The 26,388-nt window shown below is 51.1% G+C and overlaps 2 protein-coding genes and 2 pseudogenes across 3 annotated transcripts; 2 read left to right on the top strand and 2 right to left on the bottom strand.

Moving 5' to 3' along the window:
* Positions 1-919: 919 nt before the first annotated feature.
* ZNF623 (zinc finger protein 623) lies at positions 920-13,822 on the top strand. Of its 2 annotated transcripts, none has more exons than XM_060611678.3 (2): positions 920-1,052; positions 9,994-13,822. In XM_060611678.3, the coding sequence occupies exon 2, from the start codon at positions 10,071-10,073 to the stop codon at positions 11,580-11,582; it is 1,512 nt and encodes a 503-aa protein (XP_060467661.1). In that variant the 5' UTR covers positions 920-1,052; positions 9,994-10,070; the 3' UTR covers positions 11,583-13,822. The 2 variants fall into 2 exon arrangements, with proteins under 2 accessions (XP_060467661.1, XP_060467660.1); XM_060611677.3 differs by lacking the exon at positions 920-1,052 and adding an exon at positions 1,425-1,519.
* Positions 7,818-8,259, bottom strand: LOC132664772 (small nuclear ribonucleoprotein E). The gene has a single exon (XM_060611714.2). It carries the CDS (start codon positions 8,247-8,249, stop codon positions 7,971-7,973), a length of 279 nt encoding a protein of 92 aa, XP_060467697.1. The 5' UTR covers positions 8,250-8,259; the 3' UTR covers positions 7,818-7,970.
* Positions 12,914-19,472, bottom strand: LOC132664699 (26S proteasome regulatory subunit 4 pseudogene; annotated as a pseudogene).
* Positions 19,473-19,488: 16 nt separating this feature from the next.
* LOC132664774 (ADP-ribosylation factor 1 pseudogene) lies at positions 19,489-21,287 on the top strand (annotated as a pseudogene).
* Positions 21,288-26,388: the final 5,101 nt, after the last annotated feature.

Here is a 26,388-nt window from a genome sequence, read left to right on the forward strand (position 1 = left end):
TAACAAGAGGCTCAAATGGCTAATAAGCACGAGGGATTGGCCTGACTAGCAAATCAGTCGGTTCACTGAAGCAGCTGGAGGGGTGCGACCTGGGGGGAGGAGTGCAGGGGAGCATTGGGAGGATGGCGATGTTCTGTCTGGATCGTGGAGGTCACGTAGGAGGATACATTTGGCAGAGCTATTTATCACATGTATTCATTAAAAACAAATGCACCTGCTGCTAAGTTAGGTCTCACTGAATTTGAGAACAAAAACCAGGATGCTGCTTTTCACCCCTTAGATCGGCCAATTTCAGGCCAGATAAGGGTTGGTGAAGCTGCAGGGAACGGAGTCTCCCACTGCGATAGACGGAGCGAAAGTTAGGACAGCCACTGAAAAGCCAATGTGGCAACACGCTAACACTAAAATCTGCACATTTGGATCCCGTTTCTAGACCTGTCGCCTAGAGAAATCCTTGCTCAGACACGGAAATACCGTACGCGGATGTGCTCTCTTCCATCACTCGCAACAGAGAAGAGTAGAAAACACACGGAACGTTCATCAATAAGGAGGGGTGGGGAGCAGTGTAGACACACGGCGGAATGCGGTGGGAGTGGGTGGACCAGACCCACTGTGTGTGTTAACATGGGGTGATTTTAAAACAATGCCGAGTAAAAGCAGCCAACTGCACAATGACTGGCACGCCTGTTCCGTGAGTGCTCAAAACGCACGCACATAGCGATACCAACAACTGTGCTCCTGCCGCGCCTGCCCACACTTTCAAGCGGCTCCCGGGACCGGCAGGAGATAGGCTCCTGGCTCCTGCGCGCTCCTAACGCTGTGCTCCATTCGCTACCAGGGGTCCTCTGCACCCCCTGCAGGCGGAGCAGGAGCGCCCGCGGCACCGCCGTGGCTTCGGTAGTTCCCGACCGGCCCGCCGCCGCCGCGTGGCCCGGCCCGGCCGTTCGACACCGGCTCTTCCGGGGGGGGGGGGGGGGGAGTTGCGGGGGCCGATTCCGCGGGACCGTGTCCGGAGGCTACTTGTGCCCCCGCAGCACGAGCCACACAGCCAGGTAAGAGCGCGGCCCCGGCTGCTGCGGCTTCCGTCTCCACCGGTAAGGGCCTTGCGGCGCCGCGGCCGTCGGCTCTCACCATCACCGGCTGCCCCGGAGCGGCCGCGAAGAGAGGCCCCGGGCTCCGCCCGCTGGAGTCGGGATCCGCGCTCCACCCGGCGCCGACGCCAGCGTTTACAGCTCGCCGGCAACGAAATCCCTCGCGCGCATCTACGCTCGGGAACGGGCGGCACTAGGGGTGCGGGAGCGCGGGGACCGGACACCGGCCTCGTCTCGGCGGCGACGCGCGCGCACGCACGCACGCGCGCCCGGGCGGAAGTGCGCACCAGCGAGAGTCCGTCAGCCCCGCTGCACCTAGAGCGGCCCCGGAAGTTCTCGGGGCTGGGCCCCGGCCAACTTCCGGCCGCGGCGTGCGGGCGGCGCTGCGGGCTTTGTCGGCGGGCCGTGCTTTTACCGCTGGTCGCCGGGTGAGTGGGTCGTGTCCGGCGGAGGACGGGCGCGGGGGCGGTGGGGTCCGCCAGGCCGGCAGGTGTCGTGGGCGCCGGGCGCGGCCCGCCCCGCGCGGGAGTCCCGGAGCCGGGGCTTCGGTGAGCCCGCCTCCGAGCAGCCGTCGCGGCCTCCCCCGCGCGGCTGCCGGGGCCGCACCTTCTCTCCCTGGGGGCCGTCATGGGAGCAGATATTCGGGTCCCAGGCCGTGGAGCCTCCAGCTTCAGCGCCTTGCGCCGCAGTGCTCAAGTCGGCTAGCTCCTCCGGGGTGACCTGGGGGAGGAGGTGAGGGCTGCAGGTAGCGCTGCTGTTGCGCTCTCAGCCTGTCCCCTCTCTCTGGGGCCTCTGTGCTGGTGGGGGTGCAGAGCCAGCACCCCGTGCCCTGGCGGGGGTAGGGTGCAAAGGGAATTGGGCCTGAAGAATTCTCTGGCGTGGAGAAGTGGTTGGCCGCGCTGTTCTAGCTCTTTCCTAAGGGTTCCCATCCCTGTAGAAGTCTGTCAATCCCAGTGGCTGACTGCTGATGTCAGGAACGGTTTACCCTCGCCCCCTCCGTCCCCCCCCTCAGAGACTGGTTACTTCATGGTGTCGAGATCCTCGGCCGGGAGCACGCCTGAGGTTTCCCAGGAATGTTAGCGGGAGGCAGGCTTGGACCTCAGCAAGTTTGTGTGTAGAGGTTGTGCTCATAATCGCTCTTTGGCATGTCTTTTTTCCCCGTGAGCCAGTCCCAGTGAATGATAGAGATAAGTGTCTCTTGCCCGCATGGGATCCGAGATCCTCATCTAACCTAGTCTTCAGGTGATAGCCTGCTCCCTGTCCACAGATATGGAGCCTTTGACCCTGTTAGAGATGTAGTATTGTAACTGTGTTCACGACGCCAAGAACCACGGAATCTCTTTTAAGGGAGATGTGGAGAAAAATTGGGAGGGATTGCTCCGTTTTTTCACAAGCCTGCACACGCAGCCCCGGCCTCTCCTGAAGTGATGGGGATGGATGGCTGACTCCTGGAAAGGTCTTGGGGGTGATGTGGAGACAGGACGGAGCTGAAAAGGCCCAGACAACAATCGCGAGCCACAGGTGGAAGGGGCGGTGGGGGAAGCAGCTGACCCAGAGCGGGGCAGTGCCATCGAAGCGGTTCAGGGAGCCGTCAGGCATGTCCACTGCCGCCTCAGGTCGTGGAAGGTGACTGGCGTAAGGTCACTGGACTTGTCGGGAGAGGAGAAGGCCGTCAGTATCCTCGGGCAGAGCCCCGGGAGCCGGAACCAGAGGACTGTGGGGTGGGGTGGGGTGGGGAGGAGGGGACAGCAGCTAGTTTGGCCTGAAGCCGGTCACCTGCCTGGACCTCCTGGGTAGTTGTGAGACGAACACGAGGAAACTAGAAACAAGACACCTTGCGGAGTGACCGGCACGTACCAGCTTCTCCGTTTCCTCCCTGATTACAGAGGTGCAGGTTCTCCAGGAGTTGTGCTTCGTGTCTCGGTCAGGTGCCCCTTGCCCCCGTTACTACCAGTGGTGAAGCTCGGACAGCGTAGTGCTTCCTTTCTTTAGGCTGTAAGCCGCAGACAGCGACTCTGGGAGCCTGGGAGCCCGGGGCCACGGTACCCTTGACCAGTGCCTGCCTCAGTGCCCCTCTCTTTCCACCCCAGGGCCGTTTGGGATTGCTCACAGGTTCCTGCTCCAGGTTAAGATCCCACTTCTTTTCCAACACCAAGGATTTTCCCTTCTCTCTCAACGTCAAGTGTGTGTTTACACGTGTTACATTTCACCCAGCAGATACTATGTGTTCTAACAGAAAGGTGGGCCATGTTAGCTCAGTGTGTTGTGGGGTCAAAAGCATGCTGTATTTTTACTTCCTTTTGTGCATGTCACTCAGGTTTCTTTAAGTGAAAGTGTATCGGTGTAATTTTGCTTGAATTCACGGAGGAAAACAGCTAAGCAGAAACCGAAAGAAGGCTGATCTTCAGATAAATGTTTGTTCAAAGCAAGGTTTAGCTCTCTGATGTTAAGAAAAAAATATGAGGGGCACCTGGGTGGCTCAGGTCATGATCTCACGGTTTGTGAGTTTGAGCCCCTTGTCAGGCTCTATGCTGACAGCTCAGAGCCTGCTTGGGATTATCTCTTTCCCTCCCTCTCTCTCTGCCCTCCCCCCTGGCATGCACACACGTGCTCGCACTCTCTTAAAAATAAACGTTAAAAAAATTCTGAAGACCGTTAAAAAACACTTTTTTTTTAATGTTTATTTCTGAGACAGAGACAGAGCATGAGTGGGGGAGGGGCAGAGAGAGAGGGAGACACAGAATCCGAAGCAGGCTCCAGGCTCCGAGCTGTCAGCACAGAGCCTGATGCAGGGCTCGAACTCACAAACTGTGAGATCATAACCTGAGCCAAAGTCGGACGCTTAACCAACTGAGCCACCCAGGTGCCCCCCCTTTTTTTTTTAATTAAAAAAAAATTTTTTTTTGAAATATTTTTATTTTTGAGAGAGAGAGAGCTTGAGCGTGGGAGGGGCACAGAGAGAGGGAGGGACAGATCCAAAGTGGTTCCAGGCTCTCAGCTGTCATCACAGGGTCCCAGGCAAGGCAAAAAACACATTTTTAAAGCTGTGTTTTCGTAGACAGATGAAAGCTTGTTTGCAGGGAGTTCAACAGTCCTTTTAAGCATAAAAATCAGAGGACGTTACTTTCAAGACAAACAAAACCCCAACATTTTACTGCCACCTTTGTTAATTAGGATAAGTAAGACTTAATCTATAAGCTTACTTCTGTAATACTCATTCCACGTGATCCGAGCAAAGCATAGCATCCGTAACGGCGACAGATAACACTTGGGAAAAAAAATCTTTTGCGTTAGGGACATGGACGCTGGAGGAAGACAGATCGAGATTTGAACCTCAGTGCTGCCTCTTACTAGTTTAGTGACCTTGGGCAATGGACTTTCTCCCTTAGCGTCTGTTTTCTCATCTGTAAACTAGAGTAAATACCCAGGGAACACCTGCCTCATAAGGCTTAGAGGAGCGCGTGACACAGTGGGAGTCAGGTGCTCGGCACTGTGCCTGGTGGGGCTCGAGGGGCCCTAATAAATAGTGCCCCTCCTCCCCTTCTGAGCTCTGAACCAATGAGGCATTTGAGCCCACCGCCGCCTTCCCACTGGCAGAGGCTGGGCCAGAGCAACAGTCAGACTGTGGCGCCCTCTGCCGGGAAGCCCTGGCGGCTCAGAGGGGAGGGGCCCTCGGATCCTGCTGACTCCCTCCATCTCTGGGGGGCAGACAGCCCCAGGCAGGTGGGCAGAATACCTCAGGGAACGTGCTTCCTCGGGACACCAGGGGCGCAGCGTGGCACCCCAGGGGCACGGGGACGGATGTGCCTTTCGTGTCTGATCCGAATAGGGATTCAGTCACTACCTACGGTGGTGAAACCCTTCAGAGAACGAGGTGACATCTGTGTGGACGGACTGGAGCGTCGTAGGATCTGTTGTAAATGGGACGGTTGCAGATGGTGAATTCCGTTCTTATTTTTGAAAATCGTGTGTGCCTGAGTAAGTGGATATGTTTTTGCACAAGTGCACGGCATTTGTGCAAGCAAAGTGTGAGCGAATGCGTATAACCAGAACAGCTAACGGGGGCAACCTGTTGAATTGCTGGGGGTTTTTTCTGTGTCTATATCGCCTACACTTTATTATTTGAAATACTCTCACAGGATGTATCTTACGTTTGCAGTGGCTAAGAATTAAAAGGATGCAAAAGTAGAACAGGATGTAAAACTGAGCCGTATGGTCCTGATTTCATAAAAATACTAGTGCAGAAAAAATACCAGAGAGAAAATGCTAACTGGTAATCTTAGGTTTAAAGGTCATTTTATTTTTCTGTTTTCAGTCTTTCCATTGTCTCCGTTTTCTCAGTTGGCATAATTTATCTCGTACCTTTAAAAACTAACTAGTTAAAAGTAATTTTTATAAGCAGGAGCAAGATATTTTTAAATCACGTTAGTGAGCTGGCTCAGGAGAACACGGTCAGTGAGCGCCAGCAGGCCGGCCTCGCGTGGCCCGGGTCCGCGCTGTGCCGAGCGGCGCTGCTGCGGGGAACCGTGTTGGCAGACCTCACGCAGACGTAGTGCCTGACACACACTTGTGCTCAGCTCCTTGGCCTCAGCGCCAGTTATTGGTACGTGGGCTCAGTTTCTTTTTCATCATTGGGAGCACCGCGTCTGAGTTCGGCTTGTTTATTAGCGTTACTTAGGCATTATTCAAGTTGCCATAACAGAGGTTCAAAAAACTTGACTTCTCGTTGCGTTTCACCTACCTAGGCGGCTCTGGCCCTCAAGGCCTCTGGGAGCCTGGCTGCTTTGCCACATCCACACGTCACCATGGGTGGAGGTAGGGACCCCGCACACATCCGTTCCCTTCCTGTGTCATTGGCTGGAACCCGACCTCGGGCCTCGACCGAGTGCAGTCGTTGGCTGGGCGGCCACGTGCCCGCTCAGATGTTAGGTGGGAAGCAGGGATGCTGGGCAGTCTTCGGTCGGCCATAGCTTACCCTCTCCCCCACTGCTTTGTCCCACACACCAGTCACTTCCTCTGGCCCAGATGGGCGGGCGTGGCTTTCTCCACCAGGCGCCGGTGCGGTCGTTTGTACTCAAAACTCACTTGAGTCCTGGCCTCCCTGAATGCTACGCCTGCACGGGTTCCCAGCGGAATCTGCAAACGTGTCCTGAACAGGCGGCCACTGAAGCAGTTCTAGGACCCGTGAGCCAGCAGTCACACTCCTGGGTGTATACCCGGCAGAAGTGACCTGCATCTACGGGAGTGTTTTCCGCAGCTTTAATCGTCATCCAGACCACAGACACCTGAGGCGTTCGTGAGACGTGGAGAAGTGAATTGTGACCTGTTCGTGCAGCGGTATGCTGCGTGTCACTGGAGAGCGTGAGCTGTCGTTGCCTGCCGTGGTGATGACTTTCACGGGCGTGGTACTGAGCCAAAGCAGATACGTTGCTGGGGGAGCGATGGAAATGTTCTGGAAGTAGACAGTGGTGGTGGTTTTGCAATCTGAGGAATATTCTAAACTCTTGCTTGTGCACTTCAGGATGGTGAGTTTAGGGGTGCATAGGTGGCCCAGTCAGTTAAGTGTCCAACTCTGGATTTCCCCTCAGTCGTGATTTCATGGTTCGTGGGATCGAACCCTGCATCAGGCTCTGCGCTGACAGCAAAGAGCCCGCTTGGGCTTCTCTCTCCTCCCCAACTTGTACGCATGCGCACTCTTGTGCTGTTTCTCAAAATAACACGTTTAAGATTGTGAGCTATAACTCAAAAAAAATGGGTGTGTGCCGAATAAAAAGCAGACACAAACACGTATGATTTCATTTAAATGAAACGTCGTGTTTGTATTTTTTCATTTTTAAGTAAACTCTGTGCCCAGCATCAGGCTTGAACTCACGTGCCCAAGGTCAAGAGTTGCAGGCTCTGCTGACTGAGCCATTAAATGGGCACAGTTCTCCTTTACTTACAGAAGTGGTTGCCCTTGGAGGGAGAGCCTTTGGGAAGACAGAAACGTTCTGTGTTGGCCCGGTGTCGTTAAACAGGCGTCACAAGGAGTTCGTCGAGATGTGTGCGCTTTGTACAAGTTGCGGTTCGCATCAAAGAGAAAATCGTGTTGAAAAGATGCCCTTCCCGGGCCAGAGAGCACGTGTTGCCTGGTCGCTCCCTCTCCTTCTGCTCCTGTTCCACCCGGCCCCCAGCTTCGCCCTCAGAGGCAGGTCCTTGTCCTTGATGGCCACGTTGAAGATGGGTCCGGAGGGCGTCCCTTCGCAGGTTTGCGCAGCAAGGTCTGCTTCCCACTGGTGCAGATTGGGGGCAAGAAGTGATTGTTTGGGGTCACCTTGGGTGGAGCTCCCTGGAAGTGGGCTTACTCTGTAGAGTTCTCAGCTGATACATCTGTGAGAGGGGCTGGATCAGGCGGGGGGGTTGAAACTGAGGCTGCGGCCATTCCCAGTGGAGCTGTGGGGTTGGGACCACACTTCAGGTGCCCCAGATGGAGACGAGGACATACGCCCTGGGTTCCCGTGATTGGCCAAGCATTGGCTGTGGCGTGGTAGGCATCTGAGACGGCCGTCCAAGGTCCCTGGCCCCTAAGGGGCACACACCTCCTCCCAGCTGCCTTGGAGGGATTTCGCGGTTGTATTTAAGGTCCCGAGTCAGCTGGTGTCAGGTGGGGAGGCTCTCAAGGTGGACTGACCTAGTCATGCATGCCCTTGGAAAGTAGTTTGTTTTGTTTTTTTTTTTTTAAATAAAAACAATCCCACAGCATTTATTGTCATCTGGTAATAACATAAAGGTAATCAGAACAATAGGAACAAATGTTTTAGAACTAGACTCCCAACAAAGGACCTCTAAAAAAACAAACTACATGGCCCTCTCAAGCATTTCTCACTTCATTGATCATTTCTAGTTGGAGACACTTTGGAGCAGGGTAATATTATCTCCTTTTAGCATGATCCGACCCAGTTGTTTTCTTGACTTTGTTTTAGAATGAATCTCTTCTGCATCATCTAATACGAGGTTCATGTACTCATCAAAACCAATGATACAGCCCTCTATCCGCATGTTCACTTGCTCATAAAGCCACACCTGAATCCGAGATCTATTTTGCAAGTATCTGAAGATGAGGTTGATGGGCTGCACCATCACCTTCTGCACTTTTTGGCCCTGGCCGCGGTACGCCATGGTGGAAGCTGACAAAAGTGGAAAGTAGTTTTTTACAGCTGGTGGCAGAAAAGAAGTCAGGGGTTCTATGCACTGTTCCTGCCTGAAAGATTCAGGTGTCCCTGGGGGCTGACAGCAGCTTCCAGCTGACAGTTGGCAAGGACTCAGGGAAAGTCCTGGGGTTGTAAGGAACTGATTGCTACTGACATCTGAGTGAGTTTGGAAACAGGTTTCCCAGCACTTCCAGATGTGACCTCAGCCTGGCTGACACCTTGTGTGGCCCTGAACCGGGGTCTCAGTCACTCTGGGCTGCGCTCCGACCTTCAGAGGTGTGAGGTGTCAGATGTGCTGTCTTGTGCTGTGTTTGTGGCGCATCGTCACAAGTGATGGACAGCTAAGAGCGGGCCTTCAGAGGGAGGGTCGTGACCTTGTGGGGAGGCAGAGTCCTGCCTACAGTTGGTTCCCAGTGTGAGAATTTCAAAGCTGGGGACGGGAGTGGGCATGGCACCCTGGCACCCCTGACTGCACAAGCTTTCCCACAGCAACAGACCAGCGGGACGCAGAGCTCCATGTAGGCCATCGGCACCCTGTGCCCCTGCGTCCCCTTCCAGTTCTTACCTTCTCCCTAAAGGTCATCAGGGTCTTAGTTCTCCCACACGGATCACTTTTGTCTGTTGTTTTCTTCTAACTTGATATAAACAGAACCCTACAGTACGAACTCTCTTGTGACCAGCTCCTTCTGCTGAACGTTGCATCTTGAGATTCATCTTTGCTTTTGTATTTAGCAGGTTTCTTTCATTGCTGCGTATCATTCCCTTGTGGGAGTACTCCTCAGTCTATCCATCTCTCTGTTGGTTATTTTGGAGGTTGTGAATGGTGCTGCTGTGAACATTCCAGCTCTAGACTTGTGCAGGGGAGGCTTGGTGTCATTGAGCGGATGAGAGGGGTGGGTTTTAGTGCCCAGGTAGTGCCCAGGATCAAGGGCAGTGTGACCATATAAGAAGGGAGGGCCTGATGTGGGTATAGACAGGTAGGCTGGTAGATGCAGTAGGAGAAAGTTGACACTGTCCTCTCATTGCTTCTGTCTTACTGAAATAAGCAAGGGCATCAGCTGAGAGGGAGGAGGGGGAGTATTGGACATTTGGGAAGAGAGGACAAAAGGGGTGGTCTCGTAGGAGAGTAAGGAAGTAGAGACTGCTGGTGGCTCTCAGGGCCCTGGTAGGCAAGGGGTTGTAAATGTACAGAGAGCTCAGTTGGTGTAGATGCAGACACAGAACAGGAAGCAAGTGGAATTTAACCCACATCGGGATTTTCCCACGAAAGTGTGGTAGAGGAGGGGCAGGGAGAGTTAGGACTAATATGCAAGAAGATGGTTATAAAATATGACCAAAGAGAAACACGGTACCATAGACCATGTGATCTAAGCTGGGTACAGAGGAGAGGGAGGACAGTGAAGGGGTGGCAAGGTCAATACTTTTGTTTCTTTGGAAATATGTCTTAATTTTTTAATGGATCCAAGCCACATCCCTCCCCATTAGTCTGTCCCCAGAGTTGGGTGTTGGAGGTGGAACCCCAGAGAAGCCTTCTCAAGTGGGTGAGGCAGGTGGCTGAGATGCATGCTGGGATGTCCGCATGTTGGGTGGGGAGTGTGAGCAGGGGAAACATTCCTCCCTCCCACTCTTTGGATGTGTGTTATCGTCCGCTGCTCCAGCAGATTCCTGTCTGTTGATAAAGGGAAAAGATGATCTTTTCTCCTTTATTTCAGATTCTCACCTAGGAACTTGTGACAAAGAAGGTGACTCTGGAGCCCGAATTTCTGAGGATGGAAATCTGCCTAAGACAATGGCAGAAACACTCACAGTGATGGAGCCCCCTGCCACTGAGTCTCAGACACTCCCCGAACCCGGATTAGGGGAGCTGTTAGGAAACCCAGAAGGGCAGAACCTGCGGAGCTGTCCCCCTCAGGAGGGAGGTTTCAGGCAGGTGACAGTTACCCACTGGAAGATCCAAGCAGGAGAGACAGCTCGGGTGGGCAGTAAATCAGGAGAAAGCCCAGTTCTGAGCTCAAACCTCCTCCTCCTCCAGAGAGAGCTTGTGGAACGGGAAGCCCACCAGTGTGAGACTTGCGGCCAGACCTTCCCATTTAACGCAGACCTTGTAGGACATCAGATTGCTCATTCTGGGGAGAAATCTTGCAGGTGTGAGCACTGTGGGAAAAGCTTCAGCCAGAGCTCCCACCTTGCTGAGCATCAGAGAGCTCACACTGGAGAAAGACTCTATGTGTGCAACATGTGTGGGAAGGACTTCATTCACTACGCAGAACTCGCCGAGCACCAGAGGGCACATGTGGGAGGAAAGCCGTTCCGATGCGTGCAGTGTGGGAGAGCCTTCCATCACAGCTCAGACCTGGTTCGGCACCAGCGAGTTCACACCCGGGAGAGGCCTTTCGAGTGTAAGGAGTGTGGGAAAGGCTTCAGTCAGAGCTCCTTGCTTATTCGCCATCAGAGAATTCACACAGGAGAAAGACCCTATGAATGTAACGAATGTGGAAAGTCCTTCATTAGGAGCTCAAGCCTTATTCGACATTATCAGATCCACACAGAGGTGAAACAGTACGAATGTAAGGAGTGTGGGAAGGCTTTCCGTCATCGCTCAGACCTCATTGAACATCAGAGAATTCACACTGGAGAGAGGCCCTTTGAATGTAACGAGTGTGGGAAAGCCTTCATTCGAAGCTCAAAGCTTATTCAGCATCAGCGAATCCATACTGGGGAAAGGCCTTATGTATGCAATGAGTGTGGGAAGCGTTTCAGCCAGACGTCAAACTTTACTCAGCATCAGAGAATTCACACTGGAGAGAAACTCTATGAATGTAATGAATGTGGGAAAGCTTTCTTTCTGAGTTCGTACCTTATTCGACACCAGAAAATCCACACTGGAGAGAGAGTGTATGAATGTAAGGAATGTGGGAAGGCCTTTCTCCAGAAAGCCCATCTCACTGAACATCAGAAAATCCACACTGGGGATAGGCCCTTTGAATGTAAGGACTGTGGGAAGGCTTTCATTCAGAGCTCCAAACTGCTTCTACATCAGATTATTCATACTGGAGAGAAGCCCTATGTATGTAGTTATTGTGGGAAAGGCTTTATTCAGAGGTCAAACTTCCTTCAACACCAGAAAATTCATACTGAAGAGAAACTCTATGAATGTAGTCAGTATGGGAAAGATTTCAGCTCGACCCCAAACTTTAAAAATAATCAAAGTGTTCACCAGGAGGGACTTCCCTTGAATAAGACCACCATACATTTGGGTGAGAAGTCTGCAGGTCACGGGGAATGTACAGCTGACTTATAAAATAGCCATTCTCCAACTCAGTGGGTGATGTTTAGAAGGGAGCGGCACGAGGTCACGTGATTCCGTTCATGTGACTCGGGATGTGTCAGCATTTTCCAAAGTCCTAGGTGGGGCTGCTTTCAGAGTGGGCTGTCCCCTGCTGGCGTGCAGCGGTGCTGGGCTGCTGTCCTCAGCTAGGAATGTGTGACCTCAGGAGAGCCACGAGACTGCACAAGTGACCCTGGGCTGGAACGGTGCTGGGGGAGGAGCTGGGTCTCAGAGAAGGTTCTGTATTTTATTGCACAATTACAGGTCACCCCCGAGTTAAAGCCTTTTTAAGGCAGAATTCTGAATCTAATCTCAATACTTAAGAGAATATTACATAGTAAATTTCGATCTATTAAAAAGGCAAGTTGAGAAAGATCTTTCTTCTTTACAACCACAAATTGGCTCCCTGTCGTCCTTAGGATACTTCCCAAGCTCCCACTCCTGCTTTCTAAGACCTTTTTGCTTCCTGAAGTTGCATCCACTGCGTAACCACCTGCCACGTGATTGGTGTTGTGGCGACGCTAACTGCTCGACGCTCCCACTTGGCCAAGCTGCTCCTCGTCTTTGTCCTTGTTTGAGTGCTCCCTGCCCCACACCTGACCGACTCCTCAGGTATCGCGTCAGGCTCAGCCAGCCACTCTCCCTCTGTGCTTGTGTTGCTGGGAGCACTTCTGTTACTGCCCTTTGTTCTGTCAAAGTTACGTTGTTTATCTACTATCTGTGTCATCCTTACCCTATTGGCTCCTTAAGGACATGACCGTAGCTGACTGACTTATGTGTCCCTGTATCTGGTGCAGGACAATAAAGAGCACACCCCACATCTGCGTGTGATTGGCACCTCTCTTGCTTTGTCCTTTCTGTACTGCTATGTTTGAAATTTTTGGTTCTTGTTTCGTAGCAGCATAGTTCACTGGTCTACAGGAAGTATCTTGTCTCTCAGCCCTGTTGATACCTTCTGCTTGTCCTTAGAAGTTGCAAGCAACAGCTAGTGTAAGACTAGCACGCCTCATATTTATTGCCTTTAGAGCTCACCCTTGACTTGTCCACTTGGTTTTGGGGAGTGCTGTCTTCACTTGGTTGCCTGTGTATCTTTCTGATCCGCTCTGATCCGCCTGATCCAACGCGCCGCACGAGGTTTTGTCTCAGTTCCGTGATTGACCTCATCGCTTCTGGTCTCTCCACCTGCTTTGTGGCTCACTTTGTCATTTATTTGAAAATGTAGTGATTTAGAAGGACCAGTGCTGAACCCTAGGAAAACAGATGAAGCTGTTCAGTCTGCTGGGGAAGACAGATCACACACAGCGTTAAGTGTTGAAGTAGAAGTCCCCGGTTGTGTAGGACGCAGGTAAGGAGGGGACTAGTTGGGCATGGAGGGTCTGGGACAGCTTCACAGAAGAGGTGATGCCGGGACTGAAAGAACCGTGGCAGCTCGAGAAAGAGAGTGACCTGGAGAGGACCCTGCAGGACAGGGAGTGGTGGACTCCTCTTTTCGCAGCTTTCGTGGCACGGTAGTTAACAGCGCAGAACTTGACGGTTGTTTGCCTCTGAATTTCTTTTCTCTGACATGAACCAAAACGACCGGTTTTGAAATGGCCTAAACCAATTTTGTTTTGCCTGTGAGGGCAGATTTTGAGTTCTTAAATTCCAGCAACCCTAGAAGCCTCCAGGGGTAAGTGATCAAGGGGGGCATACAGCGCTGCATCTTCTGGAAAACTCCTCATCACTAGAGATGTTTCACGTGGTACAGAAGAGAGTACCGGACCACTCGCGTAACCTTTGGTGAGGTCCAGTCTGCAGACCGTGAAACGCCTATTTAAAGTGTACAGGGTTTTGAGAAACCGTATACCTGTGTAACCACCGTTAGAATAAAGAAAAATAACATTTTTATCACACAGCATTGTTCCCTCTTGCCCTTTCCCGGTTAATCCTACCCTGGTCCCAAGTAACCGCTTTCCGTCAGTGTAGATTAGTTTTGCTTGTTGTAGGGCTTCACGTTAAATGGACCCGAACAGTACATGATACCGCGTGTCTTCACTTCCTTTGCTTTAGCATGTTTTAAGGACTCGACCGAGTAGTTATGTGTTTCGGTATCTCTCTGCCGAGTAGTGTTCCGTTGTGTGGACAAACCATTTGTTCTCATCCACATGTTGATAGAGATTTGGGTTTCCAGATTTCTTACGAATAAAACTGCTATGAGCATTTGTGTAAAAGTATTTATTTGGAAATGCCTCTTTATTTCTCTTCAGTGAATGCCTAGGAATTTACTTTCTGAGTTATAAGTGTATTTTTAACTTTATTTATTTTTATTTATTTTCTTAATGTGTGTTTTTGAGAGAGAGAGAGACAGAGCGTGAGCGGGGGAGGGGCAGAGAGAGGGAGATCCAGCTCCAAGCGGGCTCCAGGCCCCGAGCCGTCAGCACAGAGCCCGACGCGGGGCTCGAACTCACGAACCGTGAGATCATGACCTGAGCCGAAGTCGCACGCTTCGCCGGCTGAGCCACCCAGAAGCTCCAGTGTGTTTTTAACTTTATGAGAAATTGCCAAAACGTTCTCAATAGTGATTGTACCATTTCGTACTCCTGCCACACTCCTCTGAGACGTAATCCATCCTAGTTGTGTGTGATGGTGTATTTGTGTTTCTAATTTGTATTTGTCCGCCAGTGATAGCATTGAGCATCTTTTCGTGCACGTGTTGCCATTACCTATCGTCTTTTGTGATGTGTCTACACACCTTTTGTCCGTTTTTAAAAACTTCTTTTAATGTTTTATTTATTTTTGGGCGGGGGGAGGGAGGGGCAGAGCGAGAGGAAGACACAGCGTCCAAAGTGGGCTCCAGGCTCTGAACCGTCAGCACAGAGCTGCACACGGGACTCAAACTCACCACGAGATCGTGACCTGAACTGAAGTCACGTGCTTAACCGACTGAGCCACCCAGGTGCCCCACCTTTTGCCCATTTTTTAAATTGGGTAGTTTGTCTTATTACTGACTTGTAAGAGTCTTTTCTATATTGTAGGCAAGAGTCTTTTTTCCAAATATATATTCATTACAAATACTTTTAATCTTTGGCTTGCCTTTTCATTTTCTTAATGGTATCTTTTTTTCTTTTCCTTCAAATTTGTATTTAAATTCTAGTTAGTTAACACGTAGTGTAACAATTGGTTTCAGGAGTAGAATTTAGTGATTCATTACTCACATGTAACACCCAGTGCTCAAAACAAGTGCCCTCCTTAATCGCCACCACCCATTTAGCCCAAATGGTATCTTCTAAAGATCAGATTTAAAAACCATTTTATTAAGTCTACAGTTTACCAAACTTTTCTAGTTTGTGCTTTTTTTTTTTTTTTTTTTTTTTTTGAGGAGGAGGAGCTTGCTTTATTGGGGGGGAGCACCGCATGTGGCCAACACGTGAAGGCAGCCCAGTAGGCACCCTACATGTCAGCTCAGAAAGGGACACGGGAAGTTCTGCTAAGAAAGATCAGCTGGAACGTGGGTTCCTCCGGGCGGCTTCCCAGCCTCATCCCTCTGAGGAGTCGGGACGCTCCCGACCGTTTCCTTGAAGGCAAATGTGGTCACTACAGGTAGAGCCCCTCGAGGGCCTTTTTTTTTTTTTTCCTGATTCCTTTTTTAAATTTTTTTTAATGTTTATTTTTGAGAGAGAGGGAGAGAGCACGAGCATGGGAGGGGCAGAGAGAGAGGCAGACACAGAATCTGAAACAGGCTCCAGGCTCTGAGCTGTCAGCCCAGAGCCCAACGCGCGGGGCTTGAACTCACAAACCTGAGCTGAAGTTGGACGCTTAACCGACTGAGCCACCTGGGCGCCCCGGCCTTCTTGTTTTTTATAAAGAGCATTTTCTTTAGACTTTTTGAAGTCTTCATTTGTTACTTCCATTCTGCATTCTCTCTAGGCCATCAGACCAGCCTCCGTGCAGATTGCCTTGATGTCAACCCTGGAGAGGTCATCTTTAGCCATGATCAAGTCGTCCAGGGTCACATCATCGGCCGGCGTCGTCCTGCTCGTGTGGATCTGAAAGATGCACTTCATAGTCTTTTCATGAGGCGAGGGGAACTCAGTTTTCCTGTCAGTGCGGCCTGGTCTGATAAGTGCTGGATCCAAAGTTTCTATTTGCTCTGTGGCCATGATCACTTTCATGTGACCCCTTGAATCAAATGCACCCAATTGGTTCAGCAGTTCCAACATTGTTCGTTGAATTTCTCTTTCACCACCGGAATTTGAGTCCTATCTTTTTGTTCCAGTGGCGTCAATTTCATCAATAGACACGATGGATGATGCGTGTTGTTCTGCGACTCAAAACAATTCCCGAACGAGTTTGGGCCCATCACCCAGGTGCTTCTGAATAAGTTCAGAGCCAACCACTCTGAGGAAAGTGGCTGAGGTTTGGTTTGCTGCTGCTTTGGCCGATAAGGTTTTACCTGTGCGGGGTGGTCCATAGAGAATGACCCCCTTTGGGGGCTTTATACCCATCCCTCCATAATATTCAGGATGAGTGAGAGGAAGCTCCACAGATTCCTTAATTTCCTGAGTTTGGTTGTCCAACCCCCCAGTGTCAGCACAGGTTTCCTGGGGGGCCTTTGCTACCTTCATCACTGTGACCAAGGGATCTGTGTCATCGATGACCTGTACCTTGTGGTTGAGCAGGACTGAGCAGCCTGGTTCCAGGAGGTCCTTGTCTACAAAGGAAAGAATACTGACGCGGTGTTCTGAGCCCACAGATGTGGACACGATGGCACGATTGCCCTTGATGATCTCTTCCAATGTTCCTCCCAACCCTGGGGTCCCCCTCAGGTTGTCCACCTTTGATCTTTTTTCCTCTTGCTTTTCTTCTAAAGGCTTCGTTTGTTCCTGATCTCTAATGAACTCATTCTCCCTGAGAAGAGAGTCATTCATTCTCTCTCTAACCTCGGTAGTTTTAAGCGGCACTGAGTGTGATGTGTCACCGGTGGCAGCTTGCTGGCAGCATCTGGTCCCTTCTTTTTCCCCACTCTAGTTGGCACAGGAGGTTTGTGTTTCTTTTTCTTGTCCCTGTCATCCTTCTTGCCACCTCCGGGGCCATGACCACCACTCTGACTGACCTATCTTGCTTTGGCCACTCGAACCGCCACTATGGAAAAAGCATCTCTTGTTTATGTTTCTTGAGTTCCGTCTCGGTTTTGAAACATCTGGTTTCCAATTGTTCTTGTTAGTGTGTGGAGATACGTTTGATTTTGCTGACCTTGCACCCTGCAACCCAGGTAGATTCACGTACTGGTTCCGTGAATGATTTTCTAGATTCTCTGGCATTTCTTATGCAGATCGTCAAAGAATTTTCCTTCCTCCTGTATAATTTTTATAGACCTTACCCCCCTGCTTTATTTCGCTGACTACAGCGTCTTGTACGATTTGCGTTAGAAGTGATGAGAAGACATCCTTGTTTGGTCTTGATATCAGGACAATGTTGCTTTCAAAGAGTGGCGAAGCATCCTACCCACATCTATTTTCTGAAGTTGTTTGCATAGTAATTTATTTTTTCCTTAAATGTGTGATAGGTTTCACCAGTGAAACCCTGGGGATTTCTTTCTGAGAAAATTAGAAATTCAATTTTTTTTTTTTTTTTTTTTTTTTGAGAGAGTGCATGAGCAGGGGAGAGGGGCAGAGGGAGAGAATTAGTTACATTTTAAATGATTTCCCTCCTTCCTGGTATTGGTGATTGGCATCTTCTACTTTTTGACCAATGTGGCTAGATATTTACCAATGTTATTGCTGCTTTCAAAGAAACAGCTTTTGTTTTCCTTGATTTTTCTCTATTGTTTGTCCGTTTTCTGTGTCATCGAAATAGAATCGTTATTTGTTTCCTTCCGCTTTGAACTAATTTCCCCTTTTCTAGCTTATGGAAGTGGAAGCTTACGTCATTCGTTTTAGATCGTTCTTCTTTTCTCATGTAAACACCGAGAGCAGTTTTCCTCTAAATACCATACCAGCTGCACTCCGTCAATTTTGATATGTTGTTTTCATCGTCATTCCTAGTTTCCTATTTCTCTTGGGAGTTTTTCTTTGACTATGACTTATGTAGAAGTCTGTTTAACTTCCAAATACTTGGGGCATTTTCCAGTTATTTTTATTACTGATTTCTAGTTTAATTCCATTGTCTAATCAGACAACATGTTCCACGTATTAACTCTTTTCGATTTAATACTTGTCTTACAGCCCAGATGGTGGCTTATCTTGCTGAGTGCCCCACGTGCCCCTGTGACACACTTGCATCCTGCTGGTGTCAGGTGTTAGGATTCTGTGCACGTCAGGTCAGTCTGTCTGATAGGCTTGTTCATGTGTTCTGTATCTTTCCTGATTTTCTTTCTACTTTTCTGTCACTGAGAGAGGTATGTTGGACTCACCAGTTATAATTGTGGATTTGTCTTTCTCCTTTGATGTTGTCAAATTTTATGTATTTTGCACCTCTGGTTTCAGTTACATAAACATTTAGATTTGCCGAGTTTTTAAAAATTTTTTAAATCTTTATTTTTGAGAGAGAGAGAGAGAGAGAGAGAGAGAGAGAGAGAGAACGGGGGAGGGGCAAGGAGAGAGGGAGAGACAGAATCCGAAGCAGGCTCCAGGCTCTGAGCTGTCAGCACAGAGCCCGATGTGGGGCTCAAATTCAAGAACTGTGAGATCATGACTTGAGCCGAAGTCGGACGCTTAACCGACTGAGCCACCCAGGCGCCCACAAATTTTTTTTTTTTAATAAAAAATAAAAAGTATCCATCTTTGGTGTTTTTTAAAAACCCAAAATTTGATGCTAATGCAGCTGTTTTAGGCTTATGATTAGTGCTTCTAGGATACAGTTGTACTTTTTTCTTTTAATCTATGTATGTCAGTGTATTTAAAGTGTATTTCTTGGAGGGATGCCTGAGTTGCTCAGTTGGTTAAGTGTCCAATGCTTGGTTTTGGCTCAGGTTATGATCTCATGGTTTGTGACTTTGATCCCTGCATTGGGTTCTGCACTGACAGTACAGAGCCTGCTTGGGTTTCTCTCTCTCTCTCTGCCCCTCCCACATGTGTGCTCTCTCTCTCTCTCTCTCTCTCTCTCAATAAAGTAATAAACATTTTTTAAAAATAAAGTGTATTAAAAAAAATTTTAATGCTTATTTATTTTTGAGACAGAGACAGAGCATGAGTGAGGGAGGGGAAGAGAGAGAGGGAGACACAGAATCCGAAGCAGGCTCCAGGCTCCTAGCTGTCAGCACAGAGCCCAACACGGGTCTCGAACTCACAAACCATGAGGTCATGCCCTGAGCCGAAGTCAGACACTCTGCCAACTGAGCCCCCAGGCGCCCCGGGCTTGCATTATTTCTGATGAAAATGTTGCAGTCGTTCTGCCTTTGTTCTTTTCATAATGTCTTTTTTGCCTCTAAGTGCTTTTAAGTTTTTATCAACGAGAGGCGCCTGGGTGGTTCGGGTGGTTAACTGTCTGACTTTGGCTCAGGTCATGATCTCATGGTTCGTGGGTTCAAGCCCTGGGTCGGGCTCTGCACTGACTGTGCCTTGCCTGCTTGGGATTCCCTCTCTCTCCCTCTCACTCTGCCCCTCCCCAGCTTGGGCTTCTTTCTCAAAATAAATAAACTTAAAAAAGGAAAGAAAAAAAAAAGGTTTCATCAGTGGCTTTCAGCCATTTGGTTATGACGTGCCTTGCTGTGTTTTTGTTACTATCCGGATTGGAGTTTATTGGTTTCGAATTTGTTGGCTTTGGATTTATTATTGTCGTCAAATTTGGAATGTTTTCCGTTACAGGCTCCGTGTGGTGGTGGGTGGGGTTGGGTGGTACAGCAGCTAAGTCTTTCCTGCACTGGGGGGTGGTGGTGGTGGGCATGTGCTATGGACCAAGTTGTTGGGAAGTGGCAGAAGGGGGGAGCTGAGCGCGTGTAGTCCTAGGTGGGGAGAGAGGGGGTTGGGGCTAGAGTCTACGGACCCCAGGGTATACAGGGACTTTGATCAGGACTTGGGCTAAGAGGTCTCCCACTGCACTGGACCGCTGGAATCCAGTCATTCCTTATGCCACTGTCCCCGCACCAAGGGAAGGAGCCAAAGGCACATGCCTGAGCGTGTGCCCTCCCGGGGAGGGTCTCCCGTCTGTGAACCGGGTCCGCTGTGCTTTCTGTGTGGGGTCTGTACCCTCTCCCAGCTCTTCCTGGGATGGCTGTAGCCCTCTAGGTCAGCCCTCTAGGTCAGCCCTCTGGGGGTCCCCCACTCCCACTTGGTGGGCTAGGTCTCCCCAGCTGCCTGACGTTCGGCAAGTACCGGGATAACGGCAGCTGTGTCCCGTGCAGAGGGAACGAGGTAGAGACCTCAGGAGAAATAAGATTGGCCCTGGCTCTGGTTCAGCATCACCTGGGGGGTTTTAACAGCCCCTGGGGTGGCCCTACTGGAGCCCAGGCTGATGTAATTAGCTCAGGCATCCTCCATAGTCACGTTTTTAATCTTCTACTTTTTGCGGTAACGGTAGATTCATGCCCGTGTGTAAGACGTAATACAGAGTTTCCGTGTTCTGTTTACCCCAATGGCAATGGCAGCATCTTGAAGACCACAGTGCAACAGTACAGCCAGGAGATTGACATGGACATCTTCAAGATACAGAAGAGTTGCTTTCCAGGAAGAACTCTCACTATTTTATGTCCGTACTCACTTCCTTTCTGCCTTCAACCCCTCCTTCTCAGCTAGCAACCATTAAGATTTTCTGTGTCTATGATTTTGTCATTGCAACAATGTTATATAAATGGAACCATACAGTATTATGGACTTGACCTGTTGGGGCCAGGTTACCTCCAGCTTCCATGGGTATAAAATCTGGTGTAGGTAGTAGCATAAACAGACATTTATTGGAGTAGAGCAAAGCCCAGAAATAAACTCTTCTATATATAGTCAGATGATTTTTACCATGGGTGCCAAGAACATTCCGTGGGGGAAGGACGGTCTTTTCAACAAATGGTGCTGGGAGTACTGGACATCCACATGCCAAAGAAGGGACATTGGGCCCTTATCTAACACTATGTAAAAATTAACTGCGGGTGGGGGCGAAAGCAACGGCTGGCTCGGAGCAGTAGCCTCGCAGTGGCCTCGAGGGGCCCTCCAGCCAGTGTTGCCCCCACCCCAGTCTCCAGCATGGGAAGTATCTTCGCAAACCTCTTCAAGGGCCTTTTTGGCAAAAAGACGTGCATTCTCATGGTGGGCTTGGACGCTGCAGGGAAGACCACCATCCTGTACAAACTGAAGCTGGGTGAGATGGGGACCACCATTCCCACCACAGGCTTCCACGTGGAGACCGTGGAGTACGAGAACATCAGCTTCACCGTCCGCAACGTGGGCGGCCAGGACAAGATCGGCCCCTGTGGCGCCACTACTTCCGGAACGCACAAGGCCTCATCCTCCTGGTGGACAGCAAGGTCAGAGAGGATGCTGGCGGGGGACGAGCTCAGGGATGCCGTCCGGCTGGTGTTCGCCAGCAAGCAGGTGTGTGCGCCCGTGCGCCCCGGCCATGCGGGGTGGGAGGTGGGGAGGGGTGGTCCCCGTGGACCGCTGACCCGAGGTCGCCGGGCCTCGCCCACCAGGACCTCCCTAAGGCCATGAAGGCGGCCGAGTCTATGGACAAGCTGGGCCTGCCCTCGCTGTGCCACAGGAACTGGTACATTTGGGCCACCTGTGCCACCAGCAGGGACAGGCTCTATGAGGGACTGGACTGGCTATCCAATCAGCTCCAGAACCAGAAGGCAGCACCCCCCCCCCCCCCCCCCCCCCCCCGTCCACATGTGCTTTCACTCCCTCAGCCTGCAAGGGTCAGGTTTGCCAACGAAACAACGACCTCTACTTTTTTCTCTCTTATTTTGATAAACACTGAAGAAGCTGGAGCCTTTCAACTTTATCTTGGGGAGATCCTCAGAACTGGTTTATTTGGTGTCATGGAACCTCTTACTGCTTTCAATACACGATTGGTAATCAACTGTTTTGTATACTTATTTCCAGTTTTCATTTCGACAAACAAGCACTGTAATTATAGCTACTAAAGTCTCTTAACTAGTAAAATAAATAATAAAAATAAACATCAAAATTAATTGCAAATGAATCAAACACCTAAACTTAAGAACTAAAGCCATAAAACTCCTGGAAGACATAGGGGAGAAGCTTGACGACACTGAATCTGGTGATGATTTCTTGGATACGCCACCAAAAAGCACAGGCAACAAAAACAAAAATAGATCTATGGTACTTCATCAAAACTAAAAACTTGTGCATCAAAGGGCACTATCAACAAATAAAAAGGAAACCGAATGGGAGAAAAATATTTGCACATCACGTATCTAATAAAAGATTAATACCCAGAATATATAAGGAACTCCTAAAAACAGCAACAACAAAACTGAATTTGAAAATGGGCAAAGGACTTCAACAAACATCTCTCCAAAGAAGATATTTGTGGGGCTTTTTTTAAAGTTTATTTATTTATTTTGAGAAAGCGTGAGTGCCAGCAGAGGAGGGGCAGAGAGAGGGAGAGAAGAAAATCCCTAGCAGGCTCTGCGCCGTCAGCACCAGAAGCCAATGTGGGGCTCGAACTCAAGAAGCCGTGAGATCTTACCGCTTCTCGACCTTTTGGCTAAGATCAAGTGAAGAAGCTGTGAGATGTTGACCTGAGCTGAAATCAAGAGTTGGACACTTACCCAAATGAGCCACCCAAGAGCGCCTCAAAGAAGATACTTGAACGGCCAATAATCACACGAGAAGACATTTGATATCTTTAATCACTATGTGAATGAACATCAAAATCACAATGAGATGCTACCTCACACCCACTGGGATGGCTAGTGTGAAAAATAAGTAACAAGTGCTGGCGAGGATGTGGAGAAATCGGAATCCTTGTGCGCTGCTGGGGGGAATATAAAGGTGCGGCCCCTTTGGAAAACAGTATGGCTGGTCCTCAAAAATGTTTAAATAGGGGCGCCTGGGTGGCGCAGTCGGTTAAGCGTCCGACTTCAGCCAGGTCACGATCTCGCGGTCTGTGAGTTCGAGCCCCGCGTCAGGCTCTGGGCTGATGGCTCGGAGCCTGGAGCCTGTTTCCGATTCTGTGTCTCCCTCTTTCTCTGCCCCTCCCCCGTTCATGCTCTGTCTCTCTCTGTCCCAAAAATAAATAAAAAACGTTGAAAAAAAAAATTAAAAAAAAAAAAATGTTTAAATAGAATTACCATTCGACCCAGCAGTTCCACCTCTGGGTACATAAGGAAGCGAAAGGAGGGACATGCGGAGATACTTGCACACCCAGTCCACAGCACCGTTATTCACAACAGCCGAACGATGGAAGCCATCCAGCTGTCCTCAAGGGATGAGTGGATAAACAAAGGGTGGCTTATCCATACAATGGAACACTACTCAATCTTAACAAAATTCCAGGCACAGGCTGCAACATGAGAGGGGAGGACTTCTGCCACGTGAAAGAAGCCAGTCACGAAGAGCCCAATATTGCACGATTCCACTTAATGTGAGGCATTTAACCATTAAGACCAGAGGGCGAATAATGGTTGCCAGGGACTGAGTGGGGGGTAGTGGCTGTTTTATGGATACAGAGTTCCTCTTTTGCGAGATCCGGAGTTTGGAGCTTAAATGCAAAACACTGTGACGTACCTAATACTAGTGCACTGTGCAGTCAAAACTAGTTAAGACGGTCAATTCTAAGTTACGTGTGTTTCAGTTAAAAATAAGAAGGCATAACTGGCCGGGCGGGTTGGGAGCGCGCACCGCAGGGAGCGGTGGGCGGCGGAGCGGGCGTCCAGGTGGCCCCAAGGGAGGCGGCCACCTGCCCACCACGAGGGTCCCAGAGGGACTGCGGGCTCTGGAGACGGGCCCCGGGCTCCAGTGGGTGACTGATGGACACCGCAGGACCCAGGGGGAAAGACGCGGCCTGAGCGGCCGGACATGAGCGGGGGAGCACCCGGTACTGAAAGCTTCGAGAAGCGGCGCCATGGCTGTATGAGTCGCGGGTCCACGCAGCGCCACGCACACCTGGCAAAGGGGCCGGAGACGCCGGAGCGCCAGCCACTGTAGAGACGCGGCGGAGGGCTGCGGCGGGGAGCGAGGCTGGAAGGTGGAGGGGCTCCGCCGGGGGGTGGGGACAGCTGGGGGACGGGGAGGGGGCCCGGGGGACGGTCGCTGCGCTGCGGCCGACTGAGCGGCCACCTCGCCCGCCTGGCCGCCCGCGCGCACCACCGAGACGCGCTTCCGGGCAGGGCGGGAGCGCCGCTTCCGGCGGCGGGAGGAGCACTTCCGCTGGGGAAGTGGGCGGTGGCCTCGGCGGGGCGGGGCGCTCCTCGGGCGCGGACAGAGGGCGAGCCCGAACGGCTCCGCCGGGACCGCGACTGTCGCGCCAAGGGCGCAGTGTCCCAAGTCCCCGGCTCTCCACGCCCAGCTCTCTGGTCCTCCCCGGCGGCCCCACCGGGAAGGTGGCTGTCCCCAGGTGGGAGCCCTTTCCTCCCGCCCGCGCTCCGCCACCGCAGACGCCTAGTGTCCTCGCGGCTGGCGCTCCCCGTTCCCGCCCTCGGGATCGGCGGCCGGCGCCTCACCGTCTTCCCCACCCGACCCGCTGCCTTCCGAGTTGTCCACCCCGAGGGACCTTTCCGAAATGGAACTTCTCTCGGTGCTCTCCGGGGCTCCTCCCTCTCCGCGCTCCTCGCCACGCCGCGGCCTGGACGGCTGCGGTGCGGGGGCCTTGGCTGCGGTTCCGGCCGTCGTTCGTGCGGTGCATCCCCTTCCCCTCTGTTTTCAGCTCACGGGGTCTCACCGGTGGTGGCGCGCCCTGGGCGCCCTGTTGGTGGGGCTGCGCTCAGTACTTCGCGGGGATGGTCATTAAGCCCCTGGGGGAGCTCAGTGTCTCCTCTAAGCTCTTGGGGACGCGGGCTTGATGCTCTGTGTCGGGCGTTTAGAGACCGTCGTGGGTCTTTTAGTGAAACCTTAAAATATTTTGCTCATCTTAAGCTTTCTTTTTATTTCTGTTATTCATTTGTAGGATTTCTAGTTCTGGATAGGAGCCTTTTCTAAGATACGTGTGTTGAGACTATTTTCTCCCAGGCTGCGACTTGCTTTTTCATTGAACTGACTTTTGATAGGCAGAAAATTAAAAAATTTCTTTATTTATTTTTGAGAGAGACAGAGTGCGAACAGGGGACGGGCAGAGAGAGGGAGAAACAGAATCCGAAGCAGGCTCCAGGCTCTGAGCTGTCAGCACAGAGTCGGACATGGGGCTCAGACTCACAGACTACAAGATCATGGCCTGAGCTGAAGTTGGAGGCTTAATCGATTGAGCCACCCAGGCACCCCAAATGTTGTGTTTTTAAGGGAATTTGTTGGCATACTTTTACTCCTCGTGGCTCTTTATGATACTGTTAATGTCTGTACGAGCTATAGTGAGATCTCTTCCTTTCATCCCTGATGGGTAACTAGGCATTTTCCTCCAGGTGGTTTGTCTTTTCTCAGGGCATCTTTGGGACTGGACTCTCCTGCATCTTGGGGCTCTGTCCTTTACTTAGCAAAGACACAGGTGCGCACGGCAGCAGGAAACTCGGTGACTCCGAGGAGGATGGCTCTCAATAGAGCTGGGGGCAGAGGCTGGCACTGAGCAGACCCTGGCTGCACAGCTTAGGGGAGGCTGTGGCTGAGTCCCAAATCCAGTGAGCAACAGACAAGTTCTAGAGGAAGAATAGTGAAGAGTGACAGGCTGCCCCACCCCTGCTTTGGGAGAAGGCAGTGACGGGTCCCTGTCTGTGGGAAGGTGCGTGAGAACATTCACATGTGCAGGGCGCAGGGTTCGGGCTGTCCTGGTCCTGTCTCCGCGTGAGGACAGGGCATCCCATCTGGTGCCCACGCCGGCCACGCGTCCCCATCGGTGTCTTAGAACCCTGTGCTGACGGTGCCGTCGTGCCATGCAACCTCCCCAACTGAATTCACTCATGGGCACCGCGTCGTGCCTTCACTCGTCTACAGTCACAGTGTGTGTGCTTTGGGAACATTTGTTCCCAGTGTTATGTGGCCAGACGCTGGCAGGTGGTCAGAAAGGCCTGTGTGGGCAGGCGCCTGGGTGGTTCCGGCGGGTAAACCTCCAAGTCTTGATCTCAGGTCGTGAGTTCAAACCCCACATTGGGCTCCATGCTGGGTGTGGAACTTACCTAAAAAAAAAAAAAAAAAAAAAAAAATCCGTATTAGGAACGCATTTGCATGTTGACCTATTTGTGGGTGAAATGACAAGGTGTCGGGGATTTGCTTTAAAATTCTAATAAAAAGAAGCCAGACAAAACCATATTGGCAGAATGAGCTGTTGAAACTAGTTGTGTCTGAAAAGTTTTTTCTTTTTTTCTTCTTTTACCGGATGTTTATATTTTCAGTTCATTAGTATGTACTGAAGATGATTGAAAACAGCCATTAAGTCCTTAAGTGACAGTGCTGGGCCATTCGGCTCGGTCAGCGGCCCGAACACAGTACCACAGACCGGGTGCTGTAAGCCACACGTTTGTTTCTCGCGGCTCTGGAGGCTGGGAGTCTGAGAGCGGGGCGTCGGCACGGTCGGGTGCGGGGGAGGCCCCCCTCCTGGTGTGCAGACGGCCGCCTCCCCGCTGTGGGCTCAGGGGGTGGGGGGAGCTCTGGTGTCTGATCTTATGAGGGCACTTAGCCCGTCGGGGGGGGGGGGGCCAGGGGGGGGCCCCACCCTCATGACCTCATCTAATCTAATCACCCCCAAAGCCCCACCTCCAAGT

This window comes from Panthera onca, chromosome F2 (assembly GCF_046562875.1).
Source record: "Panthera onca isolate mPanOnc1 chromosome F2, mPanOnc1 haplotype 2, whole genome shotgun sequence".
NCBI classification, from domain to species: Eukaryota; Metazoa; Chordata; class Mammalia; order Carnivora; family Felidae; genus Panthera; species Panthera onca.